Source organism: Carcharhinus amblyrhynchos, chromosome 15 (assembly GCF_965287045.1).
Source record: "Carcharhinus amblyrhynchos chromosome 15, sCarAmb.v2.hapA, whole genome shotgun sequence".
NCBI classification, from domain to species: domain Eukaryota; kingdom Metazoa; phylum Chordata; class Chondrichthyes; order Carcharhiniformes; family Carcharhinidae; genus Carcharhinus; species Carcharhinus amblyrhynchos.
In genome coordinates, this window is record NC_137338.1 from 30,922,648 (window position 1) to 30,937,470 (window position 14,823).

Sequence of the window (14,823 nt, forward strand, 5' to 3'; positions counted from 1 at the left end):
GCTGTACCCTTGGCTTCCCAATCCTTCCATCATTAGGAATATATAACGTAAAATAATGTCAGTGTCCTCTAATATTTTGTGTATTCTCACTGCAATTCTCTGCATTATCTTGTTTATTGAGTAAAACAACACAGAAAAGTACTATAGAGTTAATCAGAATTACAGGTTACGGGGGAGAAGTTGCAAGCTCAATTAGGTGGAGCTGGCTGAAAGGTGGCATAAAGTGTTGGTGCACTGAAACGTAACAAGACTGATGGAGTGAAAGGTTCAAGAGTGAGAAGTCAACTGCTTCAGGAATTGAGCAAAAGGGAGTTTCATACATCCTTAATTGATCATCCAGATAAAAAGGTGTCTTGTTCAAATCTAGGGCTCTGCTTGGTTGAGACAATGGTTTTGAAACATGTGCTCAGACACAGGGCCCAGTTTGTTTATTGAAGTATTGAATGTTCAGAATCGGGGAACTGATTTGTTTTTCTTTCATATATTGCACAGATTCAGCAACAGAGTTGAGCATTCCACACACTTTATTAATCATTGCAAAGATTCCAACACCGCAGAGGACGTGATCTATTCTTTCTTCCGACATGTACTATCTTATACTCTTTCATATTCATCTACCACTAATCCATCGTTTAAGATCTTATCTGATTTAAAAGTACTATTTCCCCCATTCAAAGCCAGAAAGCGCTACCCTAAGTACCCATTCTGTGTCTTCAAGCAATTTCTAATATTTCGCTAAGTTTCATCATCACTCTACATGCACATAGAGCCATGCCTGTAAAACCTAAGAATTTTGGAATTTGGTGGCTTCTTATCAAACTGCTTCCCAAAGTTACTTGTCCCATTATATTTATCTAACACCTTCAACACCAGTACATGATAAAAATAAAAGCCCACAGGGTTCAGGGGTCCTGAATGCAAAACTGACTCAAAGGCAGGAAACAAATGGTTATTGTTGATGGGTACTTTTGCAACTGAAAGGTTAGTTCCAATGGGGCTCAGGGCCCTATTTTTTGTGGTACTTATTAACAATTTGGGCGGAAATGTAGAGCGCATGACCAAGAAGTTTGCAAATAACACAAAAATTGGCCGCATGTTTGATAGTGAGGAGGGACACAGGGAGGACGGATGGACTGAGAAGGGAGTCTGCAGAGTGCAGCAAGGTATCAGTGGACTGGTCAGGTGGGCAGAAAAGTGGCAAATAGAATTCAATCCAGAGAAGTGCATGGTCAAACAAGGCAAAGGACTACACAATAAGTAAGAGGAATTGGAATGGTGTCGAGGAAGTGAGGAACCATGAAGTAAAGACCCACAGATTCTTGATGGGGCAGAGCAGGTCAATAAGGTGGTTAGGGCAGCTTTAATGAGCCAAGGTACAGAATATAAAAGCAGGGAAGTTATGCTGGAGCTATCACCTTATAACAGAAAGCAATTAAAATGGAGGACGCTCATGATAGTTACAGGGTTTACAGCATGGAAACAGGCCCTTTGGCAATGCAGAGATCGGGAGGAACAAGGCCTTTGAGGGGTATGAACATGAGGATGCGAAGTGTAAAGCAGATGAGAACTAGGAAAAAACAAAGGCAGTTCTGCAATATTTGGAGAACACCAGGAGCAGGAAGAGAAGCATTTGTAATGATTTAATGGCTACGATTTAGTTAAGAATGGAATCAGGTGAAAGCAGTACTATACAGCTGAGAACTGTTAAGGGGCATTGGAGGCAGAAGATGCAGTCAGTTATGCCAATGTCTGCAGACAGGTCAAGAAAGGTAAGGGGGAGAGTATATCTTTGACACAAAATTTGCTGTTTGTGCTAGGCTTGATGCATCATATAGTCCTTTTAAGACTGATGTGGAGATGCCGGCATTGGACTGGGGTAAACACAGTAAGAAGTTTCACAATACCAGGCAAAAGTCCAGCAGGTTTATTTGGTAGCAAAAGCCACTAGCTTTCGGAGCACTGGATCTGCTCAGTTGAGGAGGATCGCAACAGACACCTCCAGACACTGAAAGATGCCCTCATAAGAACAGGATATGGCATTCGACTCACCGATCAACAGTTCCGGCACACCACAGCAAAAAACCGCATGACCTCCTCATAAGGCAAACATGGGACACAATGGACAGAGTACCCTTCGTCGTCCAGTACTTCCCCAGAGCGGAGAAGCTACGACATCTTCTCTGGAGCCTTCAGCATATCATTGAAGATGAACATCTCGCCAAGACCATCCCCATACCCCCACTTCTTGCCTTCAAACAACCACACAACCTCAAACAGACCACTGTCCACAGCAAGCTACCCAGCCTTCAGAACAGTGACCACAACACCACACAACCCTGCCACAGCAACCTCTGCAAGACATGCCGGATCATCGAAATGGATGCCATCATCTCACATGATAACACCATCCAACAGACACACGGTACATACTTTTGCAAACTCGGCCAACGTTGTCTACCCGATAAGCTGCAGGAAAGGATGTCCCTAAGCATGGTACATTGGGGAGACCGTACACACACTACAACAATGGATGAATGAACACCGCTCGACAATCACCAGGCAAGACTGTTCTCTTCCTGTTGGCAAACACTTCAGCATCACAGGCATTCAGCCTTTGATCTTCGGGTAAGCGTTCTCCAAGGCGGCCTCCACAACACACGACAGCACAGAGTCGCTGAGCAGAGACTGATAGCCAAGTTTCGCACACGAGGACGGCCGCAACTAGGATCTTGGGTTCATGTCACACTACCTGTAACCCCCACAACTTGCAAAATCTCTAACTGTCCTGTCTGGGGACAATTCACATCTCTTTAACCAATGCTTAATGCTATCTCCACTCACATCGTCTGTACCTTTAAGACTTGATTAGCTGTAAAGAATCGCATTCCAATCATTATTCTGTAAATTGAGTTTGTGTCTTAATATGCCTTGTTAGTGCTGAGAACTCCCACTCACCTGATGAAGGGGCAGCCAGCGCTCCAAAAGCTAGTGGCTTTTGCTACCACAAAAACCTATTGGGCTTTAACCTGGTGTCATGAGACTTCTTACCTTTTAAGACCAACATGCAACCGTCTACGCAGGTAATTTAAAAGGCAGCATTACTGGTGCCTGGCCCAACAGTGCACTTGCACAGCTCAGAGGGAGCATTGGTAATGACCACACCCAAAAAGAACTTCAATGGCTGTTGAAGTACTTGGAGTATCCTGAATTTGTGAAAGGTAATACCAAGCTCAAATATGTTTGAGGCACTGCATCTTGCAGCTCAGAATACAGTATTAATCAAAAAAAGGAAAAAGACCAAGGGGGAACAAAGTTTGCAGCATAAATTAAGAAATCCATGGCAGTAATTATTAACAAAAATCATGAACATATTTTCAATCAGAAAGCACTTTATGATCCTAAAAAGACTGTCACGGTTGGCTAAAATTTGCTAAAGTTAAATTTAGCTTTTGAAAAATAAACTTGAAATGTTTTCACTTTCCTCTCCTATGCAGAAATAAATGTTTGTTCAAACTTTCAATACAGTTATTTGGAAGCGTGGCCATGGTCTATAAACAGAGCTTCTAAAAACATTTGCCCTGCAGTTAGATCTTCACAATCCTACTTTTAAATCTCCGCCTGCTTGCAGAAAGCAGGAACGTTGCAGATTATTAACTACTCATTTATCAACGTCTGCCAGGCAGCACAATGCAGCAGAACTGCACAAAGTATCCACCCTGATCCCAGCAACAGCATCTAATTAGCATAGCCTACCACAGCAACAGCACCAGATGATTGGCTGCCTTTCAAACTTGTTGGTCAAATCACAGCGAGGTATGTTAATAACATACCTCTGTTGCTAGGGCACAACTACCTACTTGTGTCCAATAGGAAAACAAGAGGTAAACAAGTGAAAATTATGCTTTGTCATAATTCCAAACTGCTTTTAACCCGTGAGGTAACCAGCATGGAGCCAGCTAAAATAGAAAAAGGAGAATATCTACATTTTTTACTAGAATAAACTATACACACTGTACACATACATGGAATCCCAGTTACAGATTGCAAATGGCTAGTAAAATGTGAAACTCACTACAATATTATGCAAATCAAAATCAATGTTTGGAGTTATGATCCTCACACCTTTTTCAGCAAGCCGTATAAAAAGCTTGATAAGCATTTGTATACATTTTCCTGACTAGGGTTACACAATCACGTTAGATATTTCAAAATTTATTACTTTTGGAGCTTTGCTCCCTGCCCAAGGGAAAGCATGCCATAAATAAAATGTTTACTGATGGCATACAAACTGTATTTATGAATCCAGAAGTCTTAATTAAAAAATATCCAATACTGTAACTGCAATGATAGAAACTATTAGTATCAAAATGCCCGTACAAGTATAGAGACTGCAAAATGGTTTTGGAATAGCTGAACTACCACTGCAAGTTTACGATGGTAACACTATATTCCAAGGCAAATGAGTTTACATTTGGCATTAAATGATGCAGCATCTTTGAAAATCATTATAAACCTGGCAGAAGCAGTATGCCTTCACCTAATCTCTGGACAGTGTTACCTAGTACAGAATCTGCACACAAGCATAATATAATGTTTTAAGCACACCCCTGTAAGTTCCTATTTGTTGACAGATTGCAGGAATGCATTCCCACAGAATAGCAGAGTCTGCAAGTGTTAATGCCGCTCATTAAAAGAAAACAATACAATAAATATACTCAGTATTCTGCTGCAACTACCTTGTCAGTTATTCCAGCAAACCCAGAGACAGGCAGAATCAACTAAGTAAAGGGCTTACTTAACAAAATTGGAACCAAAATGAAAATGACAATACATCTATCACCGTTCTTCTCTTCTACTTCCGCCCCACTCTCCCCAGGTCACAAGATGTGACTTAACTTGCATTAATCAACAGTAACAAGCTGGTTAATGTCAAGACTTTGAGTCACTATTTAAAATGGCCAAAGCTTTTCGGAGGCATTGCTCAAAAAAATTGCTCAATAAATTGTTAGATCTTGCTAAACAACACCATGCAAAAACAGACTACTTGGTTACTCAATCCCTGCTTTGTTTTAAGATTCCATGTATAAATTGCTACATTTGCTTTTGTGACAATGAAAACAATTTGTTGCATGGCTTGGTCAAGGACATAGAGAATTTCCTGATCTTCAAATATTGCCAGAGGATCTTTTACTCCAACCTGAGAAGTCACCTCAGCTTAGCATCTGATCTGAAAGTTGGCACCTCCAACGATGCAGATTATTACTACTGCAATACACTACACCCCAGATTCTGTGCTCAAGTCTCTGAAGTCAGACTTGACCCACTTCCTTTTGATTAATAGGATGAGGTGACTACTGAACTAAGGCTAGCACCTAAATTTTTTCTTTTTATTTTTAATTCTTTGCAATACTGCTGAAATCCATGTCCCTGATAGCATAACAGTAATCTGGAGAGGCCATAGAAGAAAGGTAATCTCTGATCTGCACAGAACTTAGCAGAATTGAACACAGACAGTTGGCTTTAGAATTTCTGAACTAAGGAGCGGAGAAATAAATGGCTGGACTTACTTCTACTGATTGCTTTTAACGTGTATATAATCAACATCAGTTCTGCCTGTGATTTATGTTTTTCAAACAATAAAAATGCTAAAACATTTATTCACCTGTGCCCATTATTTTTAGTTAAAACATATCACCACTCTTGCAACCAATACTGCCTTCACCAGAAAAATCACGAAGGAAAATGTATAAAAGAAAAATACTTCAAATGTTCAATGAGTCACGGAAAATTTGTTCAGTAAGTGCATGGCATAAATTCAACATCAACTTCCAATCTGATTAATCAAAAGGTCGTGAACGTAGCCCAACACGACATGCAAACCAGCCTCCCATCCATTGACTGTCTACATTTCCTGCTGCCTTGACAAAGTAGCCAGCATAATTAAGGACCCCATGCACCCTGGACATTCTCTCTTCCACCTTCTACCATCAGGAAAAGATACAAAAGCCTGAAGTGATGTGACAACCAACACAAGAAAAGCTTCTTCCCTGAAGCCTTCAGACTTTTGAATGGACCTACCTTGCGTTAAGTTGATCTTTCGTTACATTCAAGCTATAACTGTAACACTACATTCTGCAGTCATTTCCTTCTCTATGAACAGTATGCTTTGTCTGTATAGTGTGCAAGAAACAATACTTTTCACTGTATGATAGTACATATGATAATAATAAATCAATTCAAAAAACAAGGGCAGTTCTTCACCTTCCAATCAGAAAAATCAATTCCTTGGATATCAGTGCAAACAATGAACTTAGAAAATAAATACACCTTTAGTGTGAGAAACCACAATTTCTCTGCCTTCTGTTGAAGCACACTTGTGCAGGCATTAGCATGTTCCATTGGGAATTCTTCATATATAAGCCATATACGTGTCTTTATGACAAACCTGCAATCTTACTTGGGATTTCATAATTTCCACTTGTACCATTATGAGAATAATGAATTTGAAGAAAGTATTTAAAAATTGATTCTTGATCTGGAAGATTACAGTGGTCAGCACTACTGTCTCTCAGTGCCAGGGACCTGGGTTTAATTCCCAGCTAGGGTCTCTATCTGTATGGAGTCTGCCCATTTTCCCATTTCTGTGTGGATTTCCTCCCACAATCCAAAAAGTAAAGTTTATTCGTTACAAGTAAGGCTTACATTAACACTGCAATGAAGTTACTGTGAAATTCCCCTAGTCGCCACAATCCAGTGCCTCTTAGAGTCAATGTATCTGGCTAGCATTTTTTCAGACTGTGGGAGGAAACTCACGCAGATACAGGGAGAACGTGCAAACTCCACACAGACAGTGACTCAAGCTGGGAACCAAACCCAGGTCCCTGGCGCCGTGAGGCGGCGGTGTTAATCACTGTGCCAGTGCGAAAGATGTGCTGGTTAGGTGCACTGACCATGCTGAACTCTCCCTCAGTGCACACAACAGGCACCAGAATGTGGCAATTCAGGGATTTTTCACAGTAACTTCATTTCAGTGTTAATGCAAGCCAACTTATGACAGTAATAAACAAACTTTTTAAAAAAACTTTAAAACATAACGGATTCTATTAATCTGAACTTTTTCATCAATGCTCACAAGTTCACCACATAATATTTTAACTTGTCAGACATTTATATTAAAGTACATGACAGGTATCCCACTGACTCATCCATAGATATTACCAGTGGTGAGTGATGCAGAGAGCAAGACCAACTCTTAACAGTTAATTGTAGAAAAGTGAGAAAGCAACAATCATATTCAGGGTTGCCAATATTTTAACACCAAAGAACATATATGCGTAGCATAAAAACACTCATTCCTCTTATTCCTCTACAGTTATTGTGCAGTCTTTATTGACGTAAAATCAAAGCCCACTGTTCAACTGGACATTCTATAAAGTGACGATGGGTGAGCTCAGCCACAGTGGAAGTAGACTGTTCAAATTGTTTTCAACAAACAATTACATAACTTTTGGCTGCATTGAGATTTTGTAACTTCCTGTCATAAAGGCCATAAATTTTACGTCACCAATAAATTTGCAGCTCAACCTGGAGCTCTATTTCCAATCACAACATCTCCAATAATGAAACAGTCGGTCAGCCTACAGCAGGAGCTGGATAATACACAGGCTATGACAGGTAACGTTTGTTCAACAGATAGGCTAGGTAACAATGATTTTAATTAGAAAGCACAACCATCTTCAAAACCTTCAACATTTTGATGGTCTCCAGTGCCCAAATGTTTAACGAGATCAGATGTACAAATTCTGACTGCAAAGTTAGAGGGGTTGAATCCATGACGTATGTTCTGACCTCACAAAGCCGACCTTCTTCAATCAAGATTCGGGTAGATGCTGGGTGTCACCACTCCCCTGGTTGCAGTTGCAACACTCAAGAACCTTGACACTATTATCGGGATCAATATCCATCGCCTCTGCTACTTGAGTACAATAGCTGCAGAATGCATGATATACTCGACGTAGTGCAGCAGATCGCCAATGTTATTCCAACAGCCATGACTTCTGATGCAGCCTCTACCATCACAAGTAGCAGTGTTGTGGTAACACCGTGATCTCATTCCAAGGCACACATCATCATCTTTTCTAGACATACATACATCACTGCTTCATAATCAATAGGGAATTCTAAAAGATTATGGAGTAACATTGTGTGATCCCTATCTCCAATGCCTTTGCAAACAGCAAACATCTGTGTCAACAAATGTAGTTAAGTCAGTGTCCTATGTCAAAAGAGAATTCTATAAGGCTCTGAAGGGGGAAAAAAATGCAGGACTAAGGGTGAAAAGGCAGGAGTGGAACTGGTTGAGTAGCTCTTGCGTAGACTCAGGATGGATAAGATGAGCTAAATGGTAACAGTATAGAACATAGAACATTACAGCGCAGAACAGGCCCTTCGGCCCACGATGTTGCGCCGACCAGTTACAAAAACAATGACCCACTAGCCTATACCAATCCCTTTTCGTCCATAAACCTATCCAGAGATCTCTTAAACGCCCCCAAACTAGACGCATTTACAACTGCAGCAGGCAGGGCATTCCAATCCCTCACCACCCGCTGGGTAAAGAACCTACCCCTGACATCCGTCCTGTAGCTACCCCCCCTTAATTTAAAGCCATGCCCCCTCGTGCTAGCTTTCTCCATCCGAGGAAAAAGGCTATCACTATCCACCCTATCTAAACCTCTAATCATCTTATATGTTTCAATAAGATCCCCTCTTAGCCGCCTTCTTTCCAACGAAAACAACCCTAGATCCCTCAGTCTCTCCTCATAGGACCTCCCCACCATACCAGGCAACATCCTAGTAAACCTCCTCTGCACCCTCTCCAACGCCTCCACATCCTTCTTGTAATGCGGGGACCAGAACTGCACACAGTACTCCAAGTGCGGCCGCACTAGAGTAGTGTACAGTTGCAACATTACACTGCGACTCCTAAATTCAATCCCCCTACCAATAAACGCCAAGACACCGTACGCCTTCTTGACAACCTTATCTACTTGATTCCCAACTTTCAGGGATCTATGTACACACACACCTAGATCCCTCTGTTCATCCACACTATTCAAAGTCCTCCCGTTAGCCCTATACTCGACACATCTGTTGCTCCTGCCAAAGTGAATTACCTCACACTTCTCCGCATTAAATTCCATCCGCCACCTCTCGGCCCAGCTCTGCAACCTATCTAAGTCTCCCTGCAGACTATGACACCCTTCCTCACAATCTACCACACCTCCAACTTTGGTGTCATCAGCAAATTTACTAATCCACCCAACTATACCCTCATCCAGATCATTAATAAAAATTACAAACAACAGTGGCCCCAAAACAGATCCCTGAGGCACACCACTCGTAACTGCACTCCATGATGAATATTTACCATCCACCACCACCCTCTGTCTCCTATCTGATAGCCAATTCCTGATCCAACTTCCTAGATTACCCACAATCCCATACATCTGCATGGGAAGCAATCATTCTTGATTCTGATCTTTAAGCTATTTTCACTGTAATTGAAAGTTTCAAGTTATATTTGAAGTAAAGAATCTCAAATTTCAGAAACATTCAAGGGACGTTTAATGGATATCAACACGGAGGAAATAAATATATCGTGTACACCATTTGAAAACTCACCACCTTTGGAAAGTTCTAGGCAAAACTCTTGAGACTACGAAGTAGCGTCCCAATAAGTGCCATGAACAAGATCGGTATTCAACTGTTGTTATGTTATGCAAACGTAGCAGAATATAAATTTGTTTAACAACAAAAAAAGCTTGGATATGGTTCTAAATTGTTTTGTACAGATGCATAATGATATGGTTGAGGAAAAGCAGATGGCACAATTTGTGGGTTTCTGCCATTTCACCACATTCTTATCACTCAAAATTAATGCATTTAAAGTATTCTGAAAAATAAGCAGCTGTTGTATTTGTTCTTATAAATTGATTTTTTGTTAAAGTATTTTTACTGCATGTTACATCTGCACATTGAACCCACAGTTCTCTACTCTAAAAAACAGCAATTGTGTTTCATTGCAGTTGAGACTATTTTTATTTGGATTTAAAAAAAAAGGTCAGGTAAGGTTTAACCATGAAACAAAACATTTAGATTCCTCTGCAGCAGGTAAAGTAAGCCCTGCATATTTAAGAGTGCTACTAATTGGCTTGGTTAATGTTCTTGAAGCTTGGGTTAGTGATATCAATAACCTCGTGAACATCTTCATCAGGATAATTTACAAATAAAGCAATCAAAAGGTGCAGTGTGGGAAACATTAGTAATGTACTGCACACTGCAAATCATTTTTTCTTCACCTCTTCAGGTCAGACCATTGTCCCTCCATCAAATAAAGTGGCCCATAGACAAAACATGCCTTAACCAGTTCAATGTCCAAAACAAAACAGATGTACAAACAAATTTCCAAAAATCAAAGCTGTGTTCTATGCAGCCAATCCTTTTTTCCAACATCTTCCACGCTTCAGGTACCTCCTGAATAGAACAATTTTGTGCAATTGCACTCACATTCTTCTCACAGCTGTGTGTTTCTTCAATCGAGGTCTCAGACAGCAATGGTTCCATTAGATTTCTGGCAGGGTCAGCAACCTGCATCAGACCCAACACCTCAAACTACCCAGTCGCTTTGTTCCCCAAATGAAGCTCATTTTATATCAATGTTCTAGCCCTGATTGCAACCAGTAGAGTGAATTCATATTACTTGACTGAGTTAAGCTCAGTTGCAGCTTTAAATTCATACAATACTGTAGCCCAATGTTTCAACTTATTTTTGCTTGAAGCCTTTTTAAAGGACTTAAAACTTGTTAAAAAAGAACTGATTCCCAATTGAGCTTTGGTTTGTTCCACAATTATTCTAATGTGGCACAGTACTATACAGTAAAAATGACAAGAAGCGATTGATTAAAACAGCCAATAACATTCTGAACTATGAATCAGAGCACAGAAGTAGCCATTAAGCTGCTTGTGCCTGTGCCAATTCTTTTGAAAGAGTTATCCAATAGTTACTCTCGCCTCCTCTTTCACCATTTGAAAGTTACTAATCGGCCTGCTTCTGTCACTCTTCCAGGTAATGCATTTCAGATCATAAATCGGTACAGAAATATCCTCATGTCTGGCTTTGACTATTTTATCAATCAACTTAAATACGTGTTCACTCGTTACCTATCTCCACCATCAGAAACATCTGTGCCTTATTTTCTCAAGTAAAATCATTGATATGTTGAACATCCGTTAAATTTCCCCTAAAGTTTCCCTCCTCTGAGAAGAGCAGATTGGCCACTCTCCCCACATAACCTAAGTCCAGGACATAATTTCAGTAAATCTCATATTAAGCCTCGCCAATGCCTTTCATCCGTTCAGTAAAATGAATCTACATTTTTCCATTAGTACAAAATTTAGTTGATATATGAACTCTGATTTGACTGAGCCTGTTAAAAATGAAATTTAGCGAATAGAGAAACGAGAGATGCCGCAGATTCAAGTTGCTTCCTGGTGCTTGCCTTAGCATCAAAATCCCAGAATAACTTAAAAATGAAAATACCTGTGTGCATTGTCTTCTTCTGTCGAGTCTCATATCATTCTTTGTGGAGTATCTAGCTGCAAAATCACAGCGCTCTACAAAAACAAAAAAAAAGCACATATTATTTTAAAATGTCAGAATATGAAAGATATTGATTAGCTGCTTCTTAGTTATTGCCACATCGGGTTGACATTAAAAGAGCAAGGTCACAGTGAACTACAATTTTGTCAAGTGTTTCATCAAGCTCTTAAGTTTGAAGGAGAAAAATGGATGTCCACAATTTTAAAACTTGGACCCATCAATATAGCACTGCTTGGAGCACACCTAAATGTTTTAAGCTACCAATCACCAGCAAAATTCAAAAATAAGGCTAATAAGCAGATTTGTTCTGATATAGCTTTGCGATTGAAACAAATCGGGAAAGTCTGCATATTTAAAATACAAATATAACTCAATTCGAAGACTGTTTCTACATTTATTCCCATGTGAATCTACTTTATTTTGTTATATTTTCCTAAGTTTAATAATTTCACATCTCTGCACTCAAACCGGTTAATGCAAACATTATGTTGTAATAAGTTTACCCCCACTCCTTGTTTTGAAATTATCAAAGGTTATTGGGGGTAGGTGAAACGTGGTGTTGAGGCTACCTACAATCAGATCAGCCGTGATCTTATTGAAAGACAGAGCAGGTTTAAGGGACTGAATGGGCCTCTCCAGCTCCAAATTCATATGCTCCTGTGTTCATACGACAGTCATGATGTGGAGATGCCAGCGCTGAACTGGGGTAAACACAGTAAGAAGTCTCACAAATTCAGGTTAAAGTCCAACAAGTTTATTTGATAGTGAACGCCACAAGCTTTTGAAATGTTCTTCCTTCGTCAGGTGAGTGGAAAGTTCTGATCAGAAACAGGATATATAAAAGGCACACACAGTTTACAGAATACTGCGAGTCTTTACAGCTAATCTGCTATTCAAGTCTTAAAGGTGCAGACAATGTGAGTGACAATAGCATTAAGCATAGGTTAAAAGAGATGTGTATTGTCTCCAGACAAGACAGTAAGTGAGATGTTGCAAGTCCAGGGGATTTACAGATAGTGTGACATGAACCCAAGATCCCAGTAGAGGCCATCCTCATGTGCACAGAACTTGGCTATCAGTTTCTGCTCAGCGACTCTGCGCTGTCGTATGTTGTGAAGGCCGCCTTGGAGAACATTTACCTGAAGATCAGAGGCCGAATGCCCTGACTGTTGAAATGTTCACCTGGTGATGTCTTGCCTGGTGATTGTCGAGCGGTGTTCATTCATCCACTGTCGTAGCGTCTGCATGGTCTCCCCAACGTACTATGTTTCAGGACATCCTTTCCTCCAGTGTATTAGGTAGACAACATTGGTCGAGTTGCAAGAGTATGTGCCGTGTACCCGGCGGATGGTGTTCTCGTGGGCGAGGATGGCATCCGTGTCAATGATCCGGCACGTCTTGCAGAGGTTGTTGTGGCAGGGTTGTGTGGTGTTGTGGTCACTGTTCTCCTGAAGGCTGGGTAGTTTGCTGCACACAATGGTCTGTTTGGGGATGTGAGAATGGCCCTGGCGAGATGTTCATCTTATCAATGACATGTTGAAGACTCCGGAGAAGATGTCGTAGCTTCTCCACTCTGGGGAACTACTGGACGACGAAGAGTAGTCTGTCCAGTATTTCCCTGTGTTTGTCTTCTGAGGAGGTCGGTGCGGTTTTTCGCTGTGGTGCACCAGAACTGTCAATCTATGAGTCGAGCGCCATATCCTGTTCTTATGAGGACACCTTTCAGCGTCTGAAGGGGTCTATCGCAATCCTCATCTGAGCGGATCCTGTGTATATGGAGGGCTTGTCCGTAGGGGATGGCTTCTTTAACACATTTAGAGTGGAAGCTGGAGAAGTGCAGCATCATGAGGTTATCTGTGGGCTTGTGGTACATTGAGGTGCTGAGGTGACCATCCTTGATGGAGATGCGCGCGTCCAAGAATGCAACCGATTCCAGAGAATCGGTGACCCTGATGGTCGGACAGAACTTGATGATGTCATATAGTTGTTTCAGTGATTGTTCACCAAGAGTCCAAAAGGAAGAAAATGTCACTGATGTATCTAGTGTATAGCATCAGTTGAAGGTCCTGTGCGGTGAAGTCTTGTTTGAGCCTGTGCATGAAGATGTTGGCATACTGAGGTGCAAATTTGGTCCCCATGGCTGTTCTGTGCCTGGATGAAGAACTGGATGTTGAAGGTGAAGACATTGTGGTCCAGGATGAAGCAGATGAGTTGTAAAATTGCATCTGAAAACTGGCAGTTGTCGACAATGAGCACTGAGGCAGCTGCAGCAATGCCATCGTCGTGGGGGGATGCTGGTGTAGAGCGCTGAGACATCCACTGTGACAAGGAGTGCCCCTAGTTCAACTGCTCCATGTGTGCTGAGTTTCTGTAGGAAGTCCGTAGTGTCACAACAAAAGCTGGGGGCTCTTTGTACAGTGGGTTTCAGGATGCCCTCGATGTAGCTGGAGAGGTTCTCGCACTGGGTCCCACTGCCTGATACGATGGGACAGCCAGGTGTGTTTGCCTTGTGTATCTTTGGGAGGCAGTAGAGATCGCCAACGCAGGGAGTGTGAGATGAGAGCATGAAGAGTGCTCTGAAGGTCCGGATCAAAGGTCTTGATCAGAGTGCTGAGTTAATGGGTGTGTTCTTTGGTCAGATCTGTGGGTAACTGTCTATAGTGTTCCTCATTGTTCAGTTGGTTGGTACACTTTGCAGTAATCCGTTCTGTTCAATATGACGATGGCCCCTCTTTTGTCTGCTGTTGCCTGAATTTGCAACATCTCACTTACTGTCCTGTCTGGAGACAACAGGCATCTCGTTTAACCTATGCTTAATGCTATCTCCACTCACATTGTCTGCACCTTTAAGACTTGAATAGCAGATTAGCTGTAAAGACTCACATTCCAATCAGCATTCTGTAAACTGTGTGCACCTTAACATGCCCTGTTTCTGATCAGAATTCTCCACTCACCTGATGAAGAAACAGTGTTCTGAAAGCTTGTGGCATTGCCTATCAAATAAACCTGTTGGATTTTAACCTGTTGTGAGACTTCTTACTTCATAAGATCGATCAGGGATCAATATATTCAATGTCAGAAATGAAACTTTTGAAAAAGAGCAACATAATGCCTGAAACACCGACTTGTACTATGTACTGAAATGTCCTATTACATTCTTT

General features: G+C 41.2%; 1 protein-coding gene across 3 annotated transcripts in view; it reads right to left on the reverse strand.

Moving 5' to 3' along the window:
- The window catches only part of dyrk1aa (dual-specificity tyrosine-(Y)-phosphorylation regulated kinase 1A, a), a 113,854-nt gene that overhangs the window by 52,482 nt on the left and 46,549 nt on the right, over nucleotides 1-14,823 (reverse strand). For all 3 annotated transcript variants that reach the window (XM_080203727.1, XM_080203724.1, XM_080203726.1), the window contains exon 2: nucleotides 11,603-11,676. In XM_080203727.1, the coding sequence (XP_080059853.1) occupies nucleotides 11,603-11,612 (10 nt within the window). In that variant the 5' untranslated portion in view covers nucleotides 11,613-11,676. The remainder of the gene's footprint in view (nucleotides 1-11,602; nucleotides 11,677-14,823) is intronic.